General features: G+C 30.1%; 3 protein-coding genes and 1 pseudogene across 4 annotated transcripts; 3 read left to right on the top strand and 1 right to left on the bottom strand.

Annotated features, from left to right (window-relative positions):
• Window positions 1-5536: 5536 nt before the first annotated feature.
• On the top strand, window positions 5537-9568 carry LOC110648436 (probable lactoylglutathione lyase, chloroplastic). Its single transcript, XM_021802662.2, is given in 10 exon segments — window positions 5537-5774; window positions 6299-6439; window positions 6442-6502; window positions 6614-6738; window positions 6935-6999; window positions 7193-7405; window positions 7534-7581; window positions 8158-8265; window positions 8483-8623; window positions 9157-9568. Coding segments are annotated over 10 exon segments (1080 nt in total). The 5' UTR covers window positions 5537-5638; the 3' UTR covers window positions 9199-9568.
• Window positions 9569-9960: 392 nt separating this feature from the next.
• Window positions 9961-15991, top strand: LOC110648437 (probable RNA methyltransferase At5g51130). The gene is made up of 10 exons (XM_021802663.2): window positions 9961-10074; window positions 10183-10303; window positions 12004-12305; window positions 12484-12598; window positions 13407-13454; window positions 13685-13955; window positions 14805-14892; window positions 14970-15035; window positions 15443-15511; window positions 15601-15991. Exons 1-10 carry the CDS (start codon window positions 9961-9963, stop codon window positions 15688-15690), a joined length of 1284 nt encoding a protein of 427 aa, XP_021658355.2. The 3' UTR covers window positions 15691-15991.
• Window positions 15983-23297, bottom strand: LOC131176455 (casein kinase 1-like protein 3). 2 transcript variants are annotated; one of them, XM_058141513.1, is made up of 17 exons: window positions 23206-23297; window positions 22950-23068; window positions 22824-22864; window positions 22585-22654; window positions 22351-22499; window positions 22181-22276; window positions 22010-22080; window positions 21770-21831; window positions 21569-21632; window positions 21056-21140; window positions 20850-20976; window positions 20625-20707; window positions 20359-20416; window positions 19615-19733; window positions 19188-19375; window positions 17523-17676; window positions 15983-17251 (listed from the first exon to the last, which is right to left on the bottom strand). In XM_058141513.1, the coding sequence occupies exons 2-15, from the start codon at window positions 23023-23025 to the stop codon at window positions 19196-19198; spliced, it is 1281 nt and encodes a 426-aa protein (XP_057997496.1). In that variant the 5' UTR covers window positions 23026-23068; window positions 23206-23297; the 3' UTR covers window positions 15983-17251; window positions 17523-17676; window positions 19188-19195. The 2 variants fall into 2 exon arrangements, with proteins under 2 accessions (XP_057997496.1, XP_057997497.1); XM_058141514.1 differs by lacking the exon at window positions 23206-23297 and having other exon boundaries at window positions 15983-17676; window positions 22950-23025.
• A 3275-nt stretch (window positions 23298-26572) lies between these two features.
• Window positions 26573-27234, top strand: LOC110648438 (uncharacterized; annotated as a pseudogene).
• Window positions 27235-27394: the final 160 nt, after the last annotated feature.

Below are 27394 nucleotides of genomic sequence, written 5' to 3' on the forward strand. Positions count from 1 at the left end.
TGGCTGCAGGCTGCCTGGTTCCGTCTACGGACATCAAAATCTCTAAAGATAGAGGAATGTGACGTGACGTTGGCGATTGACAGGGGGAGTCCCTCACCCACTCACTCAGCTTTTTTGTGGTCTGCTCTCAATTTCTTGTTTTTTAAATTTTAGTGACAGTAATTTTTAAAATTATTATTTAATAATATATAATTATAATTAATTATATTACTAAAAGATGAGATTTTTAATTGTATTATTTATTTTTTATAATATTAAAAGGTGAGATTTTTAATCATGCTACTATTTTTAATAATTAATTACAGCCATTAAATTTTATATGTTAAATTTGGTTAACCATTGTTTTAGACTTGAAATTAAATTGATTCAATTGAAAGTTATATTTTAAGCGTTGAGAAATAAATTCATAGTTAATTAAATCTTGATAAGTTAAGTAGGCTGCTTAAATTTTTAATTTTTTAAAATAACTAATTAAGTTTTAAATTTTTAAATAATTTAAAAAATTTAAAAATTTAATAATACTGTTAAGTCACTGTTAAAAAATTAAAAATGTGTAGATTTAAATCTCATCGAATAAATATATTTAATTTTAAAATTTTAATAATTAGAATTATAAATAATTGTTAATTTGTATTGTTATAAATAAATAAAATAATTTTATAAAATCTTTAAAATACATAAAATATTATAAATAATTAAATTTAAAAATATTTAAAAAAAACTCCTTTAATTCAATCAAACACCTAAAATAATTCAGATTTTTCTTTCTTTTTTTTTTTCATCAATCAAACACAAATATTGTTATCAAAAGTCATAAAAATATATTGAAATTTAAATTTAATTTTCTATGCAGATATGAGATTCAAACTTCAATACAATTTAGAAATAAAGAAAATCTAAGATTATTTCTTTTAATTCTTTATGAGCTTTATTAAGAAATTTTTTTTTATAGCTTTTATTATTTATAATTTTTATATTTTAGGGCTTTTATTAGCTTTATTAAGAAAGTTTAAAATAATTTCTTATAATTTAAATTTTCAATATATTTTTATGGTATTTTGTTATTTACCTTATATATAAAATAATATCATATATTTTTTAATGGCATTTTTTTTTAATTTTAAGGTTATATTTTATTATTTGATTGATGAGAAAGAGAAAATAAAATTTGAAATCCTTTCGTGCTTGGTCGAAGTAAAGGATCGTTTTATACATTTTTAATAAATTTAAATTTAAATAATAAAATTATTTTATTTATTTATTAACAATGTAAACTAACATGCTTAAAAATATAAATTAACATAATTTATTTACAAATTTATTACTAATTTTTTAAAATTAAATTTATTTATTCAATAAATTTAAATAAGTAAATAATTAAGTTATTTCTTAAGAGTTTAAATATTCATTTTATTAATAAAAATTTATCAGTGTTAAAATTTATATATTTTTAAAAATTTAAAGATTTAACGACTATTTTAAAAGGTTCACAATCTGATCAATTTGATTTGATCAGAATTTAAATAAGGCCTATTTTTTAGGAGTTTAAAATGAATATTTTGCCTAACTAAGTCAAAACTAAAATTTAACTATAATTAAAATTAAATCAAATTACAGGTAATCAATTTGATTTTAAATTAAAATTAAATTTTTTAAAATTATATTTAAAAAATTTAGTTATTAAAATTAATTTAATTTAATTAATTTAAAATCACAATTTTAATTTTAATTCTTTGAGTTTTGAATCGAAATCTGCAGTAATTTAACGTGGATTTAGTGTATTTTATTGACTCCTAAAGTATGCCATTAATAAGTAATTAAAAAAAAAAAAAAAAAACAATTTGGTAATTTGTCATTTTGGATAAAGCTATCAGAGACACCGACTGGGTAGGTTTGCTTACGAGATTTTTAAGCAACTCCTTTTGTTGACAAGTCTTCGCGTTATTAAAAAGTGATCATCAACGTCACAAGATAACTGTCCACCACTGCTGCTTTTAACATAAAATTTAAATAAATAAATAAATAAATAACATTATCGCTTGCTGCAACTGATCGTCTTCTTCATAATTCAATAATTTTTCACATTATCTATAATAATTTGTGAATTTAAAATTAAAAAAAAAGTAATAATTAAAATAATTATTATATGCCTTCTCTTATTGAGAGTAAGAGAGAGAACGGAAGCAAGGGGGCGTGAGAAGCACGTGTATCTGACATAAACTGAATAATTCAAAGTGAAGGTTTCAGCGTACATGCAGCCAACAAGAAAAAAAAAATTTCGAGTAAAATTTAATTTTTTTTTAAATGTAAAAATAATATATGTCAAAAAAATATGAAAATACGAAATTTATTCAACAAGTGATTACTTTATATATTATTTTCGAATTTAAATTTAGTGATATAAAAAATCAATTATGATTATAAGAAAAATCTTAAAAAATTGTCTAATTTTAACTAGAAATTCATTTCTTCGAATTATTTATATTTATAGTGTAACAATATCAATTTATAGTGTATTAATCATATATTATATAAGCAATCTAATTTAATTTAAATCAAAATATATATACACTCAACTAATAAAAAAATTTATTATTTAATATCAAGGGAGATAATTTAATAAATTAATATTTTATTCAAATTCTCTCGATTTAGTAAATTAATAAAAAATAATTCAATAAATTAATATTATGCTTAAATCTCTTAATATATAATACTCAGCTGTTACATTATAAGAGATTAATTTTTTTAAAACATTATATTTTTATTTAATAATATTTTTACAATATATTTGAATAAAAAAAATATTGATCAACACAGAATGTTTGAAAAAATATTAAATTGAAAATAATAAATTTATATTTAATTATTAAAATATTTATAGATATAATTTTAAATATATTAAAAAAAAAAAAAAAGGCAACAAGAGATTGAGAGCTCCATCCATGTTCACTCATTATTATGAGTGGACATTTTCCTGAGTGGTCCCTTCGGGCTTGTGCTCCATCTGTTCCTGTTTAATTCTCAGTCTTTATCATTTAATTTCATTCCATCCATTGTACTTGTAATTAATTATTTCACCTACATGTCCATATCAAACGCCTTGTTATAGGCCTTTTTTTTTTATTCTTTTCAGATGACATTTTTTTTTCCAAGTGTAATGATTATTCCCCATAAATGTAATTAAATGATTTCATTTTTGTTAATCTAGGCAATCTTATGGAGATCATCATTAAATTATATTTTTATTTTTTATTAATAATAAAATTAAATTTTTTTCATTTATATTTAATTTATTATAAATTTAAAATATAATATATATAATAAAATTTATTTATTAAATATATAAATATCACATATTTATATATTAAATTTATAATGAATTGAATTTACATAAAAATTTAATATAAAATCATTTACTTGTTACTTTTTGGCAATTTAACAAAATAATAATGAAAATGTGCAATAAATTTTGCTGTGATCTTGTATACATTGGCCATATATTTTTAAAATAATATTCATTTAGTCATCATAAAGGAAGAGATTATGCACAATTGATTCTTGATATTTTATTTATTCTTATTTATTTAGTTACTTTATAAATATTAATTTAAACTTGCCTATTAATTTTCAAGTGAAATTCTATGATAATTTTGTTTTAAATGATTTTTTTTATACAAGAAAAAAAAAATCTATCGAATCCAATTTGTTTAGTATGTAAATAATTTCTACCCAACCTTTGGAAATTATGTTGAAAAGGAAAAGGTAGTTAAAGATTTTTATTTCATTAAAAATAAATATATATGTTAATATTATTAAAAATAAATATATTTAATTTATTTATAAAGATATATCATTTATCTAACAGAATCAAATTAAATATTGATAATAATAAAATTTAAATAGTATCGAGATAATGCAAATCAATTAAATGTTGATGAGGATAGCTATGGATGAATTTAATTTTAATTGAGACGAGTTTCAGAAAGTGAAATTATTTTGAAGGATATCCAAAAAAAGGGAACAAACACGTGAGATTGTTTTGGCAGAATGAAAGAAAAAGCCAACAAACAAGAAAAACCAAGGAAAAAGATAGCCCTTCCTCTTTCCATCAACCAAGGTGTTGGTTTGATGATAAAAATATCTAAATGTCTACTCTCTATTTGATTTATATTTATTTTTTAAAATATATTTTATTATGTGTAGTATTTAAATTTATACTTTAATAATTTTTTCTAAACTCTACAAATTAAGAAATAAAATAAATATGCATTTTCTATCTTATATGTATTTTTAACCGATTAAATAAAATAAAAATTCAATAATTATTATATTTTATATTTAATATATATATATATATATATATATATTTATATTTATATTTTATAAAAACTTCCTTTGCATTCCATTTTACACAACATTGAACCAAGCACATCGCAATTTCTTTATTTTTTATGGGAAAATCAAAACAAAAATGTATGTTTTATATTTTAAATAATATTATATAATTTAGATTTTATAATTAATTTAAAATATCATTTATATAATTTATCCGCGACGCAAAGAATGGGTAATGCCAATTGTAATTCATGGGCGAAGCATGACACGACCCCATTACTCGGTGAATGGTGATGCGGCACGTTTCGTAAGCAGATGTCAGATGTGATATGTATCCCTGCGCGAAGCCACAGCCTATTATGGCTGGGGATCTTAATTCTTGAACCTGTGGAAGAATAATGACCATTCATTTGACCGAAATCTTCTATGTTTTCTAAGTTGACATTTTTTTTAATAAATATTCTCAGTTGACATTATTAGATACTAATTCGTCTCTTTGGAAGGAATTAGGCCACGCACAGATGCCAAAACAATCATACATGATCAAGAGTATTTAATTATATATTTACCACCAATTATTCCTCAATTTAAATTTTTATAACAGGATGGTTTATAGATTTTAATTTATAATATAAAATTTTATGAATATTTTTTTATTTTAATTTTTAATTTAATTCAGTCATAAATTTTAAGAAATTTCGATTTTTAATTTGATTTGATGGTTTTAATAAAAACTATTAAAATTATTGAGCTGACTCAAGGAGGTGCCATAAAGCCCAGCTTTATTGATCATTAATCAGGCCCATGCAGCTTCAGTAAGATGACCCCATTGGGCTAAACAGAAGATCTGCTATCTCATGTTTTTGTTTCTGTGTAGCCCAACTTGGTGGAAGTTGGCCCAATGGGAATTTCTTCAAACCTTGTGGGCTGGCCGCAGTTCTTTCTGAAATTGCCTTTGTTTTCCTGGAATTGTTTATTCCTACTGCAGATAGGAAAAACCAAGCAAACAAACGCTGCGTTTGCGATTGCCCTGGAGATGGAGAGTGTAGACAGGTGGAAGACTCTCGTGCACCCAGTCCCATCCTACGGCCAATCGAATCTCCAATTATAATATTGATAAAAAAGGCTCTCACTTAGCTCGCTGCTTCACTCCACAGCCAAGCACCATACAAGTGTAGCTTTATTCTAATTCCCATATTCTCCAATACAAAAATTGAATCCCTATCTCTCTCTTTCTTTCTCTCTCTCTCTTTCTAAATCTACTGCAAATAACAGACACAGGAAGAGAGTCTGGTATTAAATGGTGAGGATAATACCTATGGCCTCCTCAGTTCGACCTTCTCTCTCTTCATTCATGCTCTGTAATACCAGTTCTCGTTCATCTCTTTCCGTCTTTCCCTTCACTGCTTCTCGCAGATTCGCTTTTCTCGGCAGTGGTAAACTCCCTCTCTCTTTCTGTTTTCTTTTATATAAATAACCTGCTTCATTTCTGTAACTCTGGTTGCTTTTGTTGCTTGGAAATGGAGATTAGGCACCGGGGTGGGAAGTGCTTTTTATTTTATTTTATTTTTCTGGATTTTATTAGTTATCTGATCATGAATTCCATTTTTGTGTAATTATGAGCCTTTTTTATTTTTTGTATGCTTTGCCTGTTATGAATTTGGACAAAATCGCCTGTAAAAGGAAATTATGCACATAACAGTACCACTTGACCACATTGTCACTTCCTGATTTAGTGGTGTCACATTGCAGCTGCGTTGCGTTTTGTTTTAGAACTGCAATTATTATTATTATTATTATTATTATTATTATTATTATTATTATTATTATTATTATTATATCAAGGGGTTATTCTCCACAGACTTGGAAAGTCTTGGGCCTTCGGACATGTTGTGCCATACTTTGTGCACAGGTAGGATGGGATGCATTCACAAACGTGTAATTTTTATATGTTGTGCAGCTGTTCCACAATCACAGTTCTTTGGCTTGAAAGCTTCTAAACCTTGGAGAGGAGAGAGTAGCAACCTTGGGGTTGCTGCAGCTGGAAACATTGGACAAGCAAGCACAATCGCCTCCCAAGAAAATTCTCTAGAGTGGGTCAAAACGATAAGAGAAGAATGCTACATGTTGTTTATCGTGTTGGGGATTTGGACAGGACTATCAAGTATATTATGGCAAACTCAAGTGAACTTCCATTATTATATTACATGCTATTTTTGTCTTTAAATGATGGCAAGTAACTTAACAGATAAACACAAATTTCTGGTGACTACAGATTCTACACAGAGTGTCTAGGAATGAAGCTTCTGCGGAAACGTGACATACCAGAGGAGAGATATACAAATGCCTTTCTTGGATATGGACCAGAAGATTCTCACTTTGTCATAGAACTCACTTACAGTAAGTTATAGTCTACCAGAGTACCGCTTAGGTTTGCTAACCTTTATAATTATCTGATCAATTAGCTTCTACAGCACTGTTATCATTAACAAGTACAGCGTTTTTTTTTTCTTTTTAATTTCTTTTATGATTTCTGGAATCACCATCACTGAACAATGTACTTTATGTTGTAAATATTTATGTTTAATGCTGCCAGATTATGGAGTTGACAAATATGATATTGGAACTGCATTTGGACATTTTGGAATAGCAGTTGAGGATGTAAGTTCCTTTGTTTGAAGATTCATTTTTTGTTTTAGCTTTTTCAATTTGAGGTACGTTTCATTTGATGATCTATTGTTACCTTGCTGTCCGTAATTTCCTTATCCTTGGTTACATTTATTAGACTGTCTGCTGGTGTGTTGGCCTATAACAAACATGAATTGGGTTTCATTAGTCTGATTTTTTTTATTAGGTTGCAAAGACTGTGGAGCTCATAAAGGCTAAGGGTGGCAAAGTAACTAGAGAACCTGGTCCTGTTAAAGGTGGCAGTACAGTTATTGCATTTATTGAAGATCCTGATGGTTATAAGTTTGAACTTTTGGAAAGGGGTCCTACACCTGAGCCCCTTTGTCAGGTCATGCTTCGTGTTGGAGATCTTGATCGTTCTATAAATTTTTATGAGAAGGTGAGTTATTACGGATGGGACCAAGCAATTTTAAACCTTTAACTACTGTCACCTGTGCTATTTTGGTTTGTTTACTCAGATTATGTCATGTAAATGGTATTCAATTCACGTCTTTTTTTGTGATTTAGGCTTTTGGCATGGAGCTTCTTCGCAAACGGGATAATCCAGAGTACAAGGTGATTTGTCTTCAATTACAAAATGAATGTATTCAACATACTTAATGAGAAATTCACAAGTTCCTCATAAAAGGAGAAACAAGAGAAAAGTTGGGATTTATGAAGTTAGTTTCGCTAATGCCCCCGCCTAACATTTTCACACCTTATCTTTTACTCACCAACCAATTTGAAACATAAAAATAACCTTTTCTATGAAAATGCATACGTTGCACAGGCCACAGAAATATTAGGGAAATTTGAGAGGTTTTGGGCTTCCATGGGATATCTTTCAGAAGGCTCACTACAAAGAAATTTGCTTTAAATAACAATGCATGCTACTAGCACAGGAGACACATTTAGAAATTTGTTGTACTTCTATTATAACTTAATTCTCTTGTATGCGCAGCTAATTCCCATGATATTTGAAGTTTTTCTCTCACTTGTGACAAAATTGTCATTACAACTTGGTCTTATATTTCAGTGAAATATGGATGGTTGTCTTGCATGTTTCTGGACTGATTTATATCATTAAAGCATGTTTGTTTGAAAGCTGTTTTACAGTGCAAACTGAAATATGCCCTTCTCGGCTGTTATTAGTATACCATAGCAATGATGGGTTATGGTCCTGAAGACAAAAGTGCTGTGCTGGAGTTGACATACAACTATGGGGTCACTGAATATGACAAAGGAAATGCATATGCTCAGGTAGTGACTTTTGCCTTGCTAGCATTGATAATTTTTTCCTTCTATGTGTTTTTCTCATGATATGAGCTCTGTTTAATTGTTTATGTGCAACTCTATCTAATTTGTGAATCCTCAATGAGCCTATTAGCACCATACTAAATGAAAATAATTGATTTATTTTGAAGTAACAATTCCATTTAATTTCATCTATTTGGACCTGTTTCTTTTATCATAACAGATTGCAATAGGCACAGATGATGTCTATAAAACTGCTGAAGCAATCAAATTGTTTGGTGGGAAGATTACCCGGGAACCTGGACCATTACCTGGCATAAACACCAAGATAACTGCATGCTTGGATCCTGATGGTTGGAAGGCGGTATGCTTTCAAGATTTTATCTTCATTCTTGTTTCAAATGCAAATAGTTTACCCTTACAAATTAAATTACTCTTTAACACAATGTTACTAAATTGAAAAACTTGATTGTTATTCTTTACCACAAAATTTATTGATGGCTACATGAACTGTTGAGAGTAAATAAGTTCAATCCGAATATTTAGTTGTAGGATTAAAACTGCTGATGTATGTGAATTTAGTGTGTGTGCACGCGCGCGCGCGTATAGCATCAATTTCAAATCTCCCTTTATTTAAAATTTTCGCCTATAGGTAAGGATGTGAATTTGATACATTCATTTTACTGCATCTATTGTGGGTACATACTATGGTTGTGTAAATTCGTCAAATGTGGATCAAATTCATTATTATGGATAAAAACTTGTTTTAGCATGAACCAAATGCAACCTTATGTTGATTAGTTTGATCATTCATTTTGCTTCACATGAACGATGTGAGCTACTCCTAATGCTTGTATTGTTCCTTTAGCTTTGCTGTGTCTTTTCTCTACTATGCAGGTTTTTGTAGACAATGTTGATTTTATCAAGGAACTGGAGTGAGTTTTTAGAGGAGCATCACTATACCAAGCACCCAGCCCTAAAATTAAAATCTTGGGCCCAAATGATTGTGAAAATTTGTTGCCTGTGAGATAATGATCAAAATCCCATTTTGTAGATAAAATTATAGTCTCTTTCACAATTAACGCAGCAATAAAAATCTAGCCGGGAGCTTTGCAGCAGTGAAGGAAATTAGAGATACTAGTGTATCTGTTCAATTATCTTTCTCCATTTCTTTGATGAAAAAAAGTATTCTTGCTAAAAGCTCATGCTTGAGCAGCTTGTTTGAAACAGCTTTGTGAGTATGCATAATGATTACCTATAAATTTGTGTTGTAACAAGTTCGTTCTGGTAAAGGAGTTATTTTTCTCAAGCTCATTTCACAAAGAAATGCTCAGATAGACGTGATTGATCTTTTTGCTCCTTCCACGGAGATCTCAATTGCATCAAATCAAGTTCTTCACTCTTCAGAGCAGTGTTATGTATTCGACATTTTTTTTTTTTTTTTTTTTACAAAAACCTCATTAAAATAAGAGATTATTCAATACATTCAAGAGTATTAAATAATAGTTTTTCTTTGTAGTTATTTTTATGTAAAGTCTTTTATTAATTAAGGAAAATGAAAATATATATTTATGAGTGAAGAAGTGTTACTCTAGCTACATGATATGTTTGCAGCGCGGCATAATCTAATTATCCACTGGCTGTGAATAGAAAGGGCACGTGCCGGTTTAAGATGAGAGAAATCATTAATGAAAGGCACATATGGGGGATGCTTCCTTAGGCTATGTCTTTGGCTTGGTGGTTTGGATCTGGTTCGGAGACAGGTTACAAGGAAGGCGACTCAGGGATAGAGTGTTGGCGTTGATATTTGTGTCTGTTAGATGAGATTGAAATGCCATGACTTCTGCTCTCTTTTTCTCTCAAGTCAATGGCTTTGAGTCCTGTTTCCACTGGGAGACGTGTCGCCTGATTTCATGGATGTAGAGTTATGTATCTTTAGATGGTTTGGCGTTGGGAGATGTCTATCCTTTCGCAGTTGTTCTTCTATTTCATGTCTTTGGATTGGATTACTTCTGCTTGATGCCCGATAATGGTGCTAAGTTTGGTAGCTTCCTGGCTGTCTGCTCAGGAATGTATATGCAATAGGAGTACTTAATAATTTATTTAAATATTCTTATTTTAACATTTTAAATATGGTAGGGAAATCCCATTAACCTAAGAATTAAATTTATAATTAAATAATCTTTATAATTTTTAAAATCAACCTTATAAGTCTATTATCAGGAAAATAAATTAAAAGAATGTTTAGTTATTTAGTTTTAATGTGCAATTTAAATGTCTTTTTTAATTTGTAAATTAAATTAAAAATAAATAATTAGAGTGTTGATAAAGCTATTTAAAAGATACTTTTAAAAACTTAAGTGTTTTAGTTAATAAGTGTTTTAAAATAATTTAGTTTGTTAAAATAACAAAAAGAGCAGGTGTTTTTTTAAAATTTTAAGTAACTGAGAGTTTATTAAAATGAGAATAATATTGATATTTTTAATATAATATAGTAAAAAAATAATTTTAAAATAAATAATTAATTAAAAATGTATTTTACTTATAAATTTTAATTTATTTGAAATAATTTTTTAATTTATAAATCAAATAAATTCTAATTTATAAATAATTTTAATTTAAAAATGTGACTGTTATTCTATTGTCAAAGACCCATTAAAATATAATATTATTTTAATTTTTTTACTTTAAAAAATAAAAAATTTAATAATGAAGAGAAAGCATAAGGTCTAACCTATGATTCAAATACATGCATTCTAACCTATATTCATATAATCATAGGATCTCCACCATATTTATTTACTAGTTAATATATAATCATATGAATATAAGTATGAATTATATAGATTTATTCATAATCTAAATATGTACCTCTAGATTTATTCATAATCTAAATGCATACCTCATTGTTTCATAAATAAATTAAGTAATATTCTTTTTAAGAATGTCAATTAAAAAGATAATACACTATCATTTAGCACACACACTTCTCATTACCGTCTATGTATTTTCTTTTCTATATCTAATGGACATAAAAATTTAGCTATTTATAAGTCATAACACATTTTAATAAATAGTTGTATCATGTACATAATTATAAAAAAAAGTTGCATATATCTTTTAACAAAATAATTACATCAGTTGATATATCTAACTAATAAGAAGAGTAGCATCATTTTATGTAGTTAAATCTTTTAATCAATATATATGATTTTTAAATTTCGTCATATTTTAACAATGCACCTAACTTTTAAATTTTCTCATTTTTTAGCAATGTACATAACTTTTAATATCATACTTTATTTTAAATTTTAAATTTAATGAATTCAAATTGACCCATTAAATCTGTTATTATGCTTCTTCCTCCTCATCTCCTTCTCAATTTTGCATCAGCCAGTAGCCATTAATTGTATCAAATGTCATCTCTTATAGGTATTTTCACAAACATTTTAAACAAAATAATCATAGGTATTAGACTAACAGATATAATTGAAATAAAAATGATAGAAACCTAATCTTAGCTATTTTAATTGCAACAAGAATCACATTAAAAATAAATAAAGCAATTTCATCTATCAGAAGACAAAATTAGAGTATTAATTAATTCATTAATTTTAAATTTACTTATTTTTTTTTTTCAAAACACAGGGCATTTAATTGGCTTTAATAGAAAAGGATTATGTATTTAATTTTGACAAATAATAAGGACTTAATAGTAATTTACCGAAAAATAGCCCTTTTGAGTTTTGCCAACTATAAATGGCCATGGCGATGACGGAGCTGATGTTAAACCCTATAGGCATAAGCAGTTAGACGAAATGAGAGACGAGAAAGAAGAAGTAAAGATCACGGAGAAGAAGAAGAAGAAGAAGAATAAGCAGAAGCTGAAGAATCAAGAAGAAAAACAAAATGAAGGAGAAGACAAGAACACAGTGAAGGAGGAGAAGGATACCAAAGAGAAAGCTCAACCACAAATTAACAACAAGAAGAGGAAACGCAAGGAAGTTTTCCCTTTCGGCAATTATAGAGGCTACTATGGCTATCGCGTAATTTTCTTCCCTAACACCTACTTTCATCTTCTTCCACCATTTCATTTTTTTTTTAATTTATATATATAATTTTTGGGTGATCTTTGGTTAAGATATTTGTATCGTCTATTTGTAAGTAATTTAGGGTTTTTATGATTAAAGTGTATGTTCTGATGGTGAATGAATGATGCGTCAGATTGGTCAAGACATGGACGAAGACCCTCGACTTAAGGTTTTTAAGGAGGAATGGTTTCAAGGCAAGGATTGCCTCGATATTGGCTGCAATAGTGGCATTGTTACTATACAGATTGGTAATCGATTTATCGTTTCTACTTGCATTTGTTTTTTTAATTTTTTGATTCCAGGAGTTTTATTTCTTCACCCGTTTTGTGCTTGTTCATATGTCAACACTGCCCTCTCTTTCATACGGATGTATTGAAGGCTATAAGTGCAAGCATTTCCCCCTTTTTGGAATCTAAAATTTTATAAGAATTTAATTCAATTGATTTAATTCTAGAACTCAGTTCTTTTTAACTTAAATGATTTGGAAATGAAAATTCAATTATTATTATTAACTTTAAAAAAAATCATTTTCAAAGAAATAGAAATCAAGAATGATTGTGTGATTTTCTTGTAAATGATTTATTCCAAACGAAGTCATTGGGAACACTTAGTGCTAATTGTTGTCTTTTTTTTATATTTTATTATAGTGGAAGCAATGAGTATTCTTTGAGCTTTATACTTCTCGTTTGATGAAAGTTCGTGTCCATATTTAACAATCAGCAATACTGCTGCCTATATTTGCTCCAGTACTACTGCTTTAGAAAACTTTTTTTTCCTGATATTTTTAGCAATGAAACTTCATAGTTCAACTGGAAGTTGGTATGTTCTAAATAATGAAATTCTATGTTGAAGTTGAAGTTAGGGAAGAGCTGGAAATTTTCATGTTTGTTTAAATTACATTTCTTTTGGTGCATTGTTGATTAATTTTGACGAGTTATGTGAGGTAATCGTGGAATTTGCTGGCTCCCCTTATTTGTATGTAGAACAATTTTTGGCTTATAAATTATAGCTAGTTTAATATAGACTACAATGGTTTTTTTAATCTTTTTTCTACAGCAAAAAAGTTTCATTGCCGCAGAATCCTTGGGATTGACATTGACCCTGGTAAGACTCTTGTTAAGAGTCCATCATCAAATAAAGATTCTAATTTAAATTGTGGTTGCACTTAGTAAAAGTTAAATATGCTTTTGTTGTTTGAAAATGTTTAGTATTTTGGGAAAAACTTTTTCTCTTTTTTGGTTTGCATTGTTCCATGTAAATTTTGAACAGATTGGCTCAGATAATGCGCATACTAACATTTCTTATGCTAATTTTGTGTATTTGTTTATTTCCAGATCGAATTTCAGATGCATATTGGCACTTGAGAAAATTTGTGAGAGTGGAACATGTTGGGAAGAGTAGTACAAAGGCTTCCACAGTGGAGGTCACAGAGAAGGCAAATGATTCAGAGCACTGTACAACTTCATCATCAGCTAAAGAAAAGGAGCTTGCAAAGGACGGTTTGCATTCTGCGGAAAGAGATCTATTTGATATAGTTTCTTTCCGAAAAGAGAATTTTGTTCAAAGTTGGTGTCGGCCAGAGGAGCACTATGATACAATTCTTTGGTAAGTTCCTATTTGTGTGTGTGTGTAAGAGTGTGTGTGTGTAAGAACATGTTTTTGATTATTGACTGCTGATGTCTTTGTTTCAAGCTCTGTTAAAGGCCTAAAAGGATGAGTTAAATTTTTTATTATCTTGAAATTTATGATAAAATTGCAGGTGAATAAAAATGAATATGTTGAAAAAACTTCCTAGCGATAATGTATTTGATTTATCCAGATCAAAAAATCTCTCTCTCTCTCTCTCTCTCTCTCTCTCTCTCTAATGTTTTTGTGTGGGTCCCTCTCAAAATGATTTGTGCTATTAAATCTGCCTGAAATTCCTCCTAAAACATTTAGAAACTGGTAATCTGGTATAGCGGGTGTGTTATCACATTACAGTCGTGTCATGTGTTTGCATTTTTAGGAGACCTTGATGGAATTTGTCAATTTGGTGCAGTAGAGTCTAAACGATATATGATGAGGTTCAATGACAATGTGTTTTCAGCCTCTAGACATGCTAATTTACAACTTTGTTTCTAATTTTGTAGTATGAAATGTGTTGTCTTAATAAAGCTTTCTTTGAGAACAATATCATGACGAAAATTATTTTGCTGATCTACTCATCTCCCTCCCCCAAATATGTTCGCTTGTTTAAGCTGAATAATCTCCAGGTCCTGGGATTATGCAGCTCTTCAGGCTTGTTCCATTTGATGAAAGCATCTTGTTTCCGGTAGCTTGGTAGAACTATTCTACATAAGCAGTTGTTAATCATCATTTTCAATGTTGTATAGAATAATGCATTTGAATATGCTTGTCTAGCATTTGTTCTTATTGTGAGCATGTGGTGTAATAAACTCGCCCCTTGAATTGCAGCTTGAGTGTGACAAAGTGGATTCATTTGAACTGGGGTGACGATGGACTGATTACTTTGTTTTCAAAAATATGGAGGCTTCTTCGTCCGGTAATTAAACTTATTTATTATTTTATAGTAAATATTATCTTAAATATTTATTTACTTTTTATTCTTATGTTAAGCAGGGTGGTATTCTAGTGTTGGAACCTCAACCTTGGCGTTCATATGAAAATAATCATCTCGTCTCTGAGGTATTAATAATTTTCCTTCACAGATTATTGCATACTTGCATCATATCACTTTCCTACTTTCTTCAGATGATAAATTATTAATCAGGAAGGTTGTCTGAATCTCTTGTATATGCAGCAACCATGCAATGATAGACATACGTGACGATAGTACACTAGAACTGACATCGTCTTTTAGGTCTCTAAAGGCTTCTTTGCTCATTTTGAAACACTGTTGTGGAAACAATCACAAACATATTTAGTTGAGCTCCTGTTTGCAATTACTTTTCACTTTTTCCTAGAACTAGAGGATACAGACCCTTATGATCATTGTATTTGACATAATCATTCCAGTTTTTCAGTGTTTTTGTTGTCCTTGAGTCCCTTTTATGGTTGAGATAGTTTACTAAGTCATTATTTCCCACGTGCAGACAACTGCAAAGAATTATCGATCTATCATATTCCGTCCCAAATGTTTCACGGAAATTCTTTTAGACAAGGTATGTATTTGGAATTCATCATAGTAAACATGGTTAGATATTTCAATAATTGCAGTGTAGATCCTTTGGTGATATTTTGAATATTGCAGATCGGATTTAGAAAGGTCGAGGAAGTCACTTCAGCCTTGACAGGCAGCAAAGTTGGATTTGATAGGCCAATTTTTGCATACCACAAATGACTACCCCATTGAAAGCTGCACTATAAAATATTACATTTGTGCGATACGGTTGGAAGCAGCATGTTTGACGACCTGAATGCAAATATTAGTGGGCTTACAAATTTGAGGGGCATTTCTACTGCAATTTTGTATTTTTGGCCGAAATTTCTGTTTACACTGCTAATTTATGTGCCAAAAGTGTAAATTTATCCTTCTCCCACAACATCAATTTGATGGACCTGATAAATTCAGTATGATGTAAAGAATGTCCGTATGTTTCTGAGGTTTGGCAAATCTGAATGTTAACAGAAGATTAACAGAAGAGTGAAGCAGAGGCTTCCATGCTCAATTGAATGAAACCTAAGAAATTAGGTTACAGAAGCCATCTGCATGGAACGGCGCATCCAGTTATCCATGTAGGAAGTTCATGCCACATCATGCAAGTACAGAAGATTCTAATTAATTACAGTGAACAATCACCAGAGACCTTTGCATTCAAGTAAACGAGATCATGTCTTGCTAAATTCGGAATATTGTGTTCGTCTTTGTAGATGCCCAGTTATCAAATTCAAGTTGCATATCTAATACATGCTCCATTGAAATAGCAACAACTCGAAATGGCAAACCTTAGCCCTGCAACATACAACTAATGCGTAGCAATTAGCAGTCGCATCTACCCAAGCTCGATTTCCATCTCTGATTTTCTCTCAAGCATGAACAAATGCACACCATTCAATGGTCAAATCCCTAGTTTCCAGTGGCTACCATCTCCGACTGGATCACCGACACAGCAACCATGAATCATAGCGGCTAATATCACAAGCAACAAGGAGAAGAAACTGATCCCAAGAAAGTAAAAGTGAATCAAAATTATCCGTACGGAGAGGAGCTCCAGTGGATAGATGAGATGCAGAACATCATTAGCAGCCTGCCTTATTATAGGTGGAGCGCATTAATCACTGGTAGTAAGCCCAAATGGAGTATGGACTTTATCCCAAACTCCGGCAGTATCCTACTCTTTAACATTGTCATGTAGAGGGTTGAGATCGAAGCACTAACAAAGCTAAAATTTCCCAGTAGAGAGCGATCATCACACTAATCAAGATTGAGATCATCAAAGCATGACTGAAGGCCTCATTATGGAATTCCAATCAAGTACATTGAGAAATGACAAGTTGACAACAGACTGCTGATACAGCTACCATGATATTCATTACAAGTAGCTAAGGATTCCAAGTCTAGACTAACCATCATACCAAACAATATGACATGCTCTGAAGTCTCATAACAGAATTCTTGAAGTACATAAGTAACTACTCAAGCACAGAACTGAATGAAATCCCAGACTGCCATGCTTTCAGAAGTCCAATTATTTTCACTTACCTGACAAAACTAGTGCTTGAAGACATCTTCAAAGAACAATGTCAACTGGTCCACGCTGAAGATAACTTCCATCCCAAACACAAATATCTGCAGAATATCACCCGATGGCAAGCAATTTCCTTGGTAAGCTAATGAATAATCCAAATAAATGAAGGAAGATCTCACTACTCATCCCCCATCCAGCAACAATCACAAGCAGCTGCAAATCAAATCACACGATTACCAAAATAATGTTGCTTACTTGAATTTTGCAGTATCATCAGATAAACAAGCTTGAATGGTAATTCTTCATCTTAAGTTCTTGGCTGCATAACACACAGGCTAACTTCTACTTTGAATAACCAATTCCATAGTTTCTCATTAAACCAAGTATGCAATAGTCAATACAACTGCGCGCACACACACGGGCAACCAGCAGAATTTTGAATACACATAAAACAATGGCACCAAAATTAGTATCATTTTAACACCTTTTTCCCTGTTGATATTTAGGCAGCGTCTTCCTAGATGAGCAGCCATCGACAATCCAGAACTATAGGTATTATGGACTTCAAATGCCATCCCTGCATGATAGCCCCCTGTTATATTCGTTCCATCAAACAATGCTGTAGGAGAAAAAGAATCCTGCAAGTTACAAACCATGAATCGACAGTTGGAAGAATTACTAAGATTTGCTATACAATATAATATTTGAATGCTACATGATCATCTAACCTTACACGTCTAGATGACAATACTTAAAAAAATTTGACAGTTAGATAAATTCTCATCTTCAAGTCAAAAACTTGTATAATTTAAGGGCATTATTTGAATTGAAATATTAAATAAAAATGGATGTCAAGCTAAAAGAAAAAAAAAGGACTCTTAACATTCCTTCATGAGATCTGTAAAGAGGGAATTAGACAGGTACATTTTATGTTAAATGCAGCCATGAAAACCAAGGAGGGGGACAAAAAAATCTAAGAATATTAGGGTCAGAAATCATATTAAATGATCATTTTCATTGCTATAATAGGTAAAAGCAGCATTTAAATACAGAGTCAGAAAATTGAGGCAACAGTTATGTGATCTTCCAAGAAAGCACAATATATGTATAAGAAACATAGTTTTTGTTATCTCAGCACAATTAGAAAATGACCTAGTGAAAATGGGAGAAGAGAAGCACATTTGAGGGTTGGGAAATCAATGAAAAATTACATATAAAAACACATTAGGAAAACCAGATGATTTTTAAAAAATTTTGGGTGACCCACTGTCTACATGTATATTTTAATGCATAGAATATGAGCAAACTTTACTAATATATAAAATATATATAATTGGATCTCCTTGAGCCGTAAATTTTCTGTGTAAATTAAGCTTCTGAAGCAATGAACAATACATGATCAATGCCCAGTCAGCAAACAAATATCAACATAATTTAGAAATTTCTCTTGTATCATAGGTAACCACGGGGACAACAATGTGTAACCATGAATTTTAAGCATCACAACTGTTATAATACTGTTTACATTACAATATGGAACTGTCAGTGATTGAAAAGAAAATGCTCCTGGGAACACCAAAGCCCAATACCACATCAAAATAGTAAGAACACGCCATGAAATCAGAACCTTAGTGAAGCCAATTTTTTTAAAAAAATGCTGTCAACAACAACCATTTGGCAACACGGAACTGTATCATCTAGTGAGAAGATGGGGGAAGGGGGCAAAAGCTTCACATTAAATGGAACCATAAATACAGTATTTGTATGAGTTATTATGACATCTATGTACATAACAAGGGACCAAGACTTTGGGTAGCCGGCATTCCATACCAACCAATGTGTTTGTAGTCATCTTAAGAAAAAAATTATGTGAGCTGCTTTTCATAGAGGAACAAAGCACATTGGAGCCCCTTAAATGCATCACTGGAAACTTCTTAACAGATAAATAGCAAAAAGAGTGACACCAGTCACCAAAGGTTTTGCTGCCTCCAACAGATGTATCACTAGAATCTTCTTGATTAGATCGTAGCTAAAACATAATATACAATAAAAGTCAACCATAATGTTAAAGATGACAGTGTAACAGCATTCCCAACAATAAGGAAGAATCCCACTTTACATACTACTGATGTATGGCAAGAGAAATTACCATGCTAATCACTTTGCAGAATGAATGCGTTGTAATGATGAAATCCAGCTACTTGAAGGACCAATTTTGCTGCTGTGTCCTTGAGCAGGATTTGCAGGTTCAGTGGGCAAAACAGGCTTTGGGGCATTTCTTTTTGAGGTCCCAGCAAGTGAAAAGGAAGTGGAAGGGATGTGTGCATCAGTTACAGTCTACAAAATAAAAATTTCAGGCCACTGGTTTTCTGTAGTTTTGATGAATTGCAATTTGGCATTATAAAGCAGAAATGGCATTACACATTCCAAGGTCGCAACAAAAACTCCACAAGAAAATAAACTTTTCTTCAAGAAAAAATCATCTTCCAACTGACAACATATTTGTAAATAGAAGTGAAATTCTGGAATCTAACAATCATATGTTCTTCCTCAATTGGAAACATAGCAAGACTTACATTCTTATCAACATGATTGTCAGAGCTCAAATTCTTGCCCATTGCTGATTTGAATTGCATGCGTACACCAGGACCATTAGATCTCATGATGTCAGAGGAATATTGAGCATTGTTGCTTCCTGCAATTTAGAATGAGTCATTAATTTCTTTTTTAAATAATAGTGACAATGATAATCAAAATTTAGCATTCAACAAAGATCCATGCATATGTGCTTCAGAATTGTTAGGCTTGTTCCGAAACCTTCTTTCCCATACAGCTTTGGTAACCTTAAAGTCACATCAATGTCAACAACCCACAGCCTGGAAATTAAATATACGAGTAATTGCTGAGTTCTGGAAAAGGCAACATCATTCTCATTCAACCATCCAATTATAAAAAGTTAACAATTAACTAATATATGCTTATATCCCCACAATCAAGGTGAAGTACTTGGTCTGTTTTCCAGAGAAAGGTAACACCAACAAAAGAAAAAGAAAGCACATCTCTCCCATTCGTGATCCTATCCCACACCTGAACGCCACTAATGTTTTATTTAAGCAATACCAATACTGTGAAATTTACATCATTATCAACTTATAAGAAGTTTGAATACAGAAAGTACAACCAAATTTAAATTTCAAATAATATTGTCTCAGCAGTCAACTTATTTAACTTCTGAGACTTTTACTTCTACTTGTGAGCAAGTTAATCAAATTACAAGATTCACTCGTTGAAATTCACATAGTGCATTAGCAGCATCTAACCTTGAGGGTTCTCCATATCTGTTGGCACTATATGGCTACTACTTGCACCAGGAACCGGCTGTAACACGTAAAGATTCAACCTTGTTATAATTAATGCTAAAATATCAGTTTTAAACCATAAAAAGTACAAAATTTTTTACAATGGAAGCTCATAGAGCTAAAAAATGGATACCAAATGCAATCTTGGAACAAATATATATTACTGACAAAAGGCGGCTCGCCATGGAGGAAGAAAATAAAGTAGCAAAAGATGCAAAGATACTAACAGATGAACGAGGTTGACTTCTACTCTTTTGTGCCTGCTGATATTTTATGATAGTCCAATCAAATACATAATCAAATTCATATCCTGCCACAGAGAACAAAAGGGGAAATTACATTAAAATATAGACATAGATTTAAATGCCCCCGGCCGCGCCCCACCCACCCCCTCCTTTTTCTCCTCTCTACCTCCAATGTTCTATTGATGGCAAGAATTAGTTAACCGATACCTTCACGGGCAAAGAGATCGCGAAACAGGCGCTTCAAGAATCCATAATCAGGACGCTGCTCAAATGTCAGTGAGTGACAGTAATGTAGGTATGATGCAAACTCCACTGGATGAGATTTGCATAGAACCTGAAAAACACGAGATGCATTTTTAATTGAACTCAACAAAATGACTTCTTCAAGGCATGCCTAGATAGTAAGCAATCACCTCAATAGGAGTTGATAATTTCTTTTCGCAAATTTTGTCATATTTCTGCTTCTTTGTGGCAGCTTTCAAACCCTGCCACGGAAGGCTGCAGATAGAAATATTCAAGTCAGCTTACAAAAAAAAAAAAAAAAATCCCACAACCCAAAACATAAGGACTTCACCTGGAATAAATCATTTGCAAGAAAAAAATTCAATTGAATTCTCACACAATCATGCTTCATTTATATTTCTTTGAAAATGAATTCTTTTTAAAGTTAAAAAGAATTAAATTCTTTTTAAAGTTAAAAAGAATTAAATTCTTTTTAAAGTTAAAAAGAATTAAATTCTTTCATCCCAAATATGAAAATTGATCAAATAATCAATTGAATTCTTGTAAAATTCTAGATTCCAAACAAAGGGAAGCTAATGGAAGCCTCGTCACTTTGACTATCCACCACTTCAACTTAAGTCATAGTTAAGGCTAAGAGACATGTATAACTGGCATTGTTAGTAAAATTAAAAGAAATCCAGTACCTTCCTCTAAGAAAATATAACAGTACATAGCCAAGTGACTCCAAATCATCACGCCGGCTTTGCTCTGCAACAAAATCAACAGATGAGGTCAGACAAGGGCTTGTATTAATCTTAAATATACACGCAAAGAGAGAAACATGGATATAGATATAATAGAGGGATAGATATCAGAAAGCTAAATATAATATTTCCTTTGCTTACCAATTCCAAGGTGAGTATTGCAACTTGCATATCGTGCAGTTCCTGTCAAGTTTTTGTTCTCCCTGCAAAAGATGATGAAAATTGAGTCCTTATATGTCAAATATGTTTTACCCTCCCTTCAGGATATCCATTAAAACTAAACTAATATCACAACCCAAAATTTAAGCAGAAGCACAAAAGTAACCCACGTCTTATGGGAAAACAAAAAGTAAATTTAACAAATTAAACTGCAAGACTTACCTGTAAAGAATATGGCGATTGGTTGTGGCATCTCGATATCTTTTTGCAAGGCCAAAATCAATTATGTAAACCTGGAATGTAAATATAAGCACGAGAGAGTAAATACTCCATAACAAATAATCAAAGTCCATTGACATTTGACAAAGAAAGAAGACATCACATAATCATCACCTGATTCGCTTTCCGACCAAGTCCCATGAGGAAGTTATCAGGTTTGATGTCTCTATGAAGAAATCCTTTAGAGTGCACGTATTCTATCCTTGTAATCTGCAAGAAAAATAAAGAGCTGGGAATAATACTAAATTTGATTGCCAACAGGAAGTGTGTCAAGTACTTCTTACCATTTGATCAGCTAACATCAAAACTGTCTTGAGCGAGAACTTCCTCCCACAGTATACAAACAGGTCCTCAAGGCTTGGCCCCAGCAAATCAAGGACCAGTACATTGTCCTCCCCATCAAGACCAGACCATCTTGTGCCAGGAATACCACCTACAAAATTGGACCCAGAATTAGCAAACTCAATCCACCTTACTTACCAGAAAGTGCCATAATAATAACGAGTAATGCGGCATACTGCCTCCTTGAAGCAGATTGTACAACTTTGCTTCATAAAGCAATTGCGGGTGCTTTGTTTTACTGTTCTCCTGTGAAATACACAAATAAATCATGATCAATTATATAAAATTTACTTCAGTAAGCTCTAACCACAGCTACCTCCAACTACTACAGTAGCCTAGTGATCAGATTATCACGATCCCTGCAAAATTTAAAACAGCTCAAAAATCAAATGAAATAATGATAAGAGAAACTTACGATCTTAACAGCAACGATCTCAAACGTATCGATATGAGTAGCTGCAAAATTAAATTAAATAAAAATGACAAAACAGCTAGAAACACACAATAACAGTAACAGTCGCAATCAAAAGCTGCAACTGACCGAGAAAGATTTCACCAAACGATCCACTGCCGATTTTCCTGCCGAGCTTGTACTTGCCGCCGACGATCCGTTCCATGAGCTCTCAATCTGCTGGTATGAAACGATGGACTGGATCGAATCTAAGGACCATGAAAGAAAAAGAGGAACATATAAAAGGATCGTTTATGATCTAGTAGGAATTGGAGTGAGATTGACGAGAATCAGAAAGAGACTTGGGCTCTCTGAGAAACTGAAACCACACAGAAATAAGGAGCACTTGGGCAACAGGCGATGAGACGAGGAAAAGAAGACGTGGCTGCTTGCTATGAATTTGTCAGGATAAAGAAGGAAATTTAAGGGGTAGTTTTGGGATTTGGGTTAGGTGATGGTCCTTTGACGTTTTGCCTAGTGACAATTTTGTCCAGGCTCAGAATCTTTTAGTTTTAATAAAGAAGATGAAAATTTGGAGTTTTTTAAAAGGGTATTAGTGAGAATTTGGTTATTTAATTGGCAAGCGTTATATGTTTGGTGGCGGGGTAATCTGCGAGTGCGAGTTAAAAATAAAACCTGGCCGGCGGCGTCCGGGTTTACTGCATAAGGTCGAGGACGTCAGTCTGTATGTGAGAGAAAAATTGTCACCAATAGAATCTTGCCGCGTAGGAAAAAGGTTAAGAGCTGAGAGATGTTATTGGCTAAATCAAATAATAAAATAAAAACGGCTGTGAGACGTTTGGGAGGCCCTAAGGACTGTTTTGGGCGCGGATGGCATGATTGCTGTGAGTTTATTAAAAAAAATGAAGTGATTTGTATATTTTTTATGCTCAATTAAAAAAAAAGTTAGGAGGGAAAATTATTAAATTTTTATTATTGTAATCCATATTTAATAAATAAATAAATTAATACTGTTTTTACTCTTTTCTATTCAATTTGAGGAAAAAAAAAAATGGCTCAAAATTTATACAAATTTTTTTCTTTTTCTTTTAATTTGTTACAGAATAGGAAAATTGAGGGCCTCTTTACTTATTAAAAACTGAAGTAGTTTTTTTAAAAAAAATTTCTAATAAAATTAGAAAATAGAATTTTGCATTCAAAAATATCAATTTTCCAAATGGTGAATTAAAAAAACTAATTTTTTCAAATTTTTTAAAATTTAAATAAAATTTATAAAGAATTTTAAGTTATTTTCTGTTGCTTTCTTCTAAAACAAAAGTCATATTTTGCAAATTAAAAACAACAACTTTTTAATAATTAAAATTATATTATAACTTTTCATAATTAAAATTGATTAATTTTTTAAAAATATTTATTTATAATAATAAAAAATAATATTATTATTATAAAAAATAATAACACACACTAAAATAATTTTAATAGTAAAATGAGTTTTAAATATATTTTATAATGATTTATATATTTTAATTATGAAATATATTAATAATATTTTTTCAATTTTTTGAATTAAAAAATTAGTTTCTATTATTGAGAGTTTAATGCGTTTTTCATACTTTTCATGGAAAATAGAAATTAAAGTTTTTTTAGAAAAAAATAAGATAAAAAATTATTTTCTCCAAATAAAAGGAATTTAATTAATATTTATATAAAAATATTCATATAATCAATTAAAGTATATATAATAAGTGCATAAATTTAAAAATAAATATTTAATCTAACAGTTATTAAATTAATTCTTATATAATATCGAGCTTATAATGGTCATATCTATTAAATTAATTAATAATATTAAAAATATCAATGTGAATGTTATTATAAATTTATAGAAAATATTAGAAAAAAGTAAAATTATGAAAATTATAAGTAAGGAAAAGAAAAATTATAAAAAATTAGTTATAAAAATATAATAAAAAACTATGGGTTATTTCATTGGGAATATGAATTCACTCTGAACTCTAGGAACTCTAGTTTTCATTGCTCTATTTAATCACCAATTTTTTGAATATCAGCCACAAATTTTTTGGGATTTCTCACATATTTTTGGGATTTCGTTGAAGAGAAATTGAAGGGGAAAAAAAATATTATTGTTCATTAGAAGAATTGACAAAAGACTTTGATTTGAGCGCTTCAAAACAATTGATTTCTTCTCCACAATAAAAGGCTCTAAACGGAGCGTATAACCAATACACTTGTATTAAAAAGAACCCAATGTCGAGAAAAAAAAAAAAAAGAGTAAAACATGCAAAAATAATAAAAATAGAGGGATTAAAAAGCAAAATGTGTCTAATGGAGTGGCTTCAAGGTGGCCTAATATTAATTTGAAATTCATTTATCAACTTAACGGATTGATTTAGAATAAATTATTTTGTAAGAAAAATTTTTTAAAAATTCTTACATAATTATATATAAATTTTATTTTTTAATAAATTATTGTTTTAAATTAAAAAAATTAATTTTTTTTGTATTTTAAGTATGATAATTGATAAAAAAAATTTAATTAAATTAAATTCTTACAAAATTATAGTTTCCAAACATGAAAAATAAATTCTTAATCATTCAAATAAATTTTTAATGTGTTAAAAAATAATAATTCAGGAATTTAATTTGACTATAATGATTTAGTATTTCAAAATTATCCCTCAAATCGTCATATTTTTTTTTATATTATAAATAAAAAAAGTTTAAGCCCCCGGTGCTATGTGGGTATTTATATATATATATATATATATATATATATATTATTAATAAATAAAAAATATTTATGTTAAAAATGTATATAATTATATCTTTATAATAATATAAAATAATATTATACCTTATAATTATTAAAATTATTTAGTTAAATTTAATTAAAATAAAATTTTAATTATTCATTATATTTTATATTATTTATGTGTATATAATTTATTTTAAAATCAATTAATATTAATAATATAATATTTTTTATTTACTTATTATACTAAATTAAATAAAACATAGTTTAATAATAAAAAAATATTTATATAGAGTCTAGTTATAAAAATGAAAAGATAATTGTAATACTGATTAAAAGGAGTAGATTAATTAATCCATCTAAAAAGTCTCACTATTTTCTCATTGTAGTAGAATTAATATATAAAAATAATGTATATGTGTATATATATATATTGTTTTAAAATATTTTTTAATTATTAAAATAAATTAAAATATATTATAAATTACATTAGAGTTTAAGAGCAAAAAAACATTTCATTATTTATCTGTTACTTAGAAACTAAATGTATATATTTAATAAATTAATAATTTTAAATAGATATTATGAAAAGTTTATAAATATTAAATTTTTAATATTTTTAAATAATAATAATAAAATAAAATTATAATAATGTGAGTTAAAATCTTACTTTTAAAATAGTGTTTATGACAAAAAAATAAAAAAGTCTCAATAAATATTGCTAAAATAAATTAACAATTCATTGTTTTATACCCTGAAATTTCATTAATATAATATTAATGTATAAAATAAAATTTATTTTATTATAGAAAAAAATTATCTTAAAATTAATTTAATAAAGATAATAATAATTAATGTAAATTTAATAATTAAATTATTTAAAAATAATTAAAATGATAATAATAGAAAATAAAATAATAAAAATTGATTTAAATTTATATATGAAAACATGTACTATTCGCCCAAGCCTGCTCTACTCATCGCACGCGTCTGCATCCGGCATGGAAACGAAGTCGTTTACACGCCAAGCCACGCCAAAAAAGGCAGAGCTCCGAATCCACCACAATCCATGGACGTCGCCAATGACCGCGACGATTGCAAGAGATATAGAGAAGATAGTGGCAGTGGGCCTAGTCTGGGGAGCCACCAACGCCTTAATACGCCGTGGCGCTCTTCTATGGGACCAAAGACCCGCAAATTTTCTTCCTCTTCCCCAAACTCTCCAGGGCTCCACCAAAAGCTCCTCTCTTCAGTTAAAACCTTACGCAATGTTCTCTTATTTTGGCAGTACTAAATCCCTTTCTTGCTCAATCTCTCAGCATCTGCTACTTTCTTCGCTCTACTAAGCAATGCACCGATATCACTGGCTGTTCCCATCGCCAATGCCACAACTTTTACTGCTACAGCTTTGTTCGGAATGCTTTTAGCGGAAGAGACAGGAATTGGGTTCGCTTTGTTGGTGCGGTTTTTATTGTGGTTGGTGTTTGGCCTTCTTCACTTTAATTTCTTGCAAAAAATGAGAGCTTTGAAGGAACTGTGTTCTTGCTAATTGAGCAATTCTATTCCAAGGATAATTGAAATTTCGTTGATGTCTACAATTTACGCCATTAATTAGTTTGTTAAATGGAATAGTTCTTTTTATACTTCAGGATTGTGATGTTTGATTTGTGGGTCAGTTTCAGGTAATAAAGTTGATAACTTTGCTTTGATTTTAATGTTGACTTAAGTGTCCTGATTTGCTTAGAATATTATGGTTACCTCATCTGGACAATCTATGTTCAATAGTTCTAAGTATTAGTTG

Source organism: Hevea brasiliensis, unplaced genomic scaffold, assembly GCF_030052815.1.
Source record: "Hevea brasiliensis isolate MT/VB/25A 57/8 unplaced genomic scaffold, ASM3005281v1 Scaf115, whole genome shotgun sequence".
NCBI classification, from domain to species: domain Eukaryota; kingdom Viridiplantae; phylum Streptophyta; class Magnoliopsida; order Malpighiales; family Euphorbiaceae; genus Hevea; species Hevea brasiliensis.

Excerpts from the sequence above, each read along its gene's own strand:
- LOC110648437 (XM_021802663.2), top strand. The coding sequence starts at position 9,961 with ATGGGGGATGCTTCCTTAGGCTATGTCTTTGGCTTGGTGGTTTGGATC. Across the intron at positions 10,075-10,182 it reads TGGCGTTGATATTTGTGTCT|AGTTATGTATCTTTAGATGG; the intron begins GTTAGATGAGAT and ends TCATGGATGTAG. Across the intron at positions 12,306-12,483 it reads GAGGCTACTATGGCTATCGC|ATTGGTCAAGACATGGACGA; the intron begins GTAATTTTCTTC and ends ATGATGCGTCAG.
- LOC131176455 (XM_058141513.1), bottom strand. The coding sequence starts at position 23,025 with ATGGAACGGATCGTCGGCGGCAAGTACAAGCTCGGCAGGAAAATCGGC. Across the intron at positions 21,633-21,769 it reads CAATACTCACCTTGGAATTG|AGCAAAGCCGGCGTGATGAT; the intron begins GTAAGCAAAGGA and ends ATTTTGTTGCAG. Across the intron at positions 20,417-20,624 it reads GAAGTCAACCTCGTTCATCT|CCGGTTCCTGGTGCAAGTAG; the intron begins GTTAGTATCTTT and ends TACGTGTTACAG.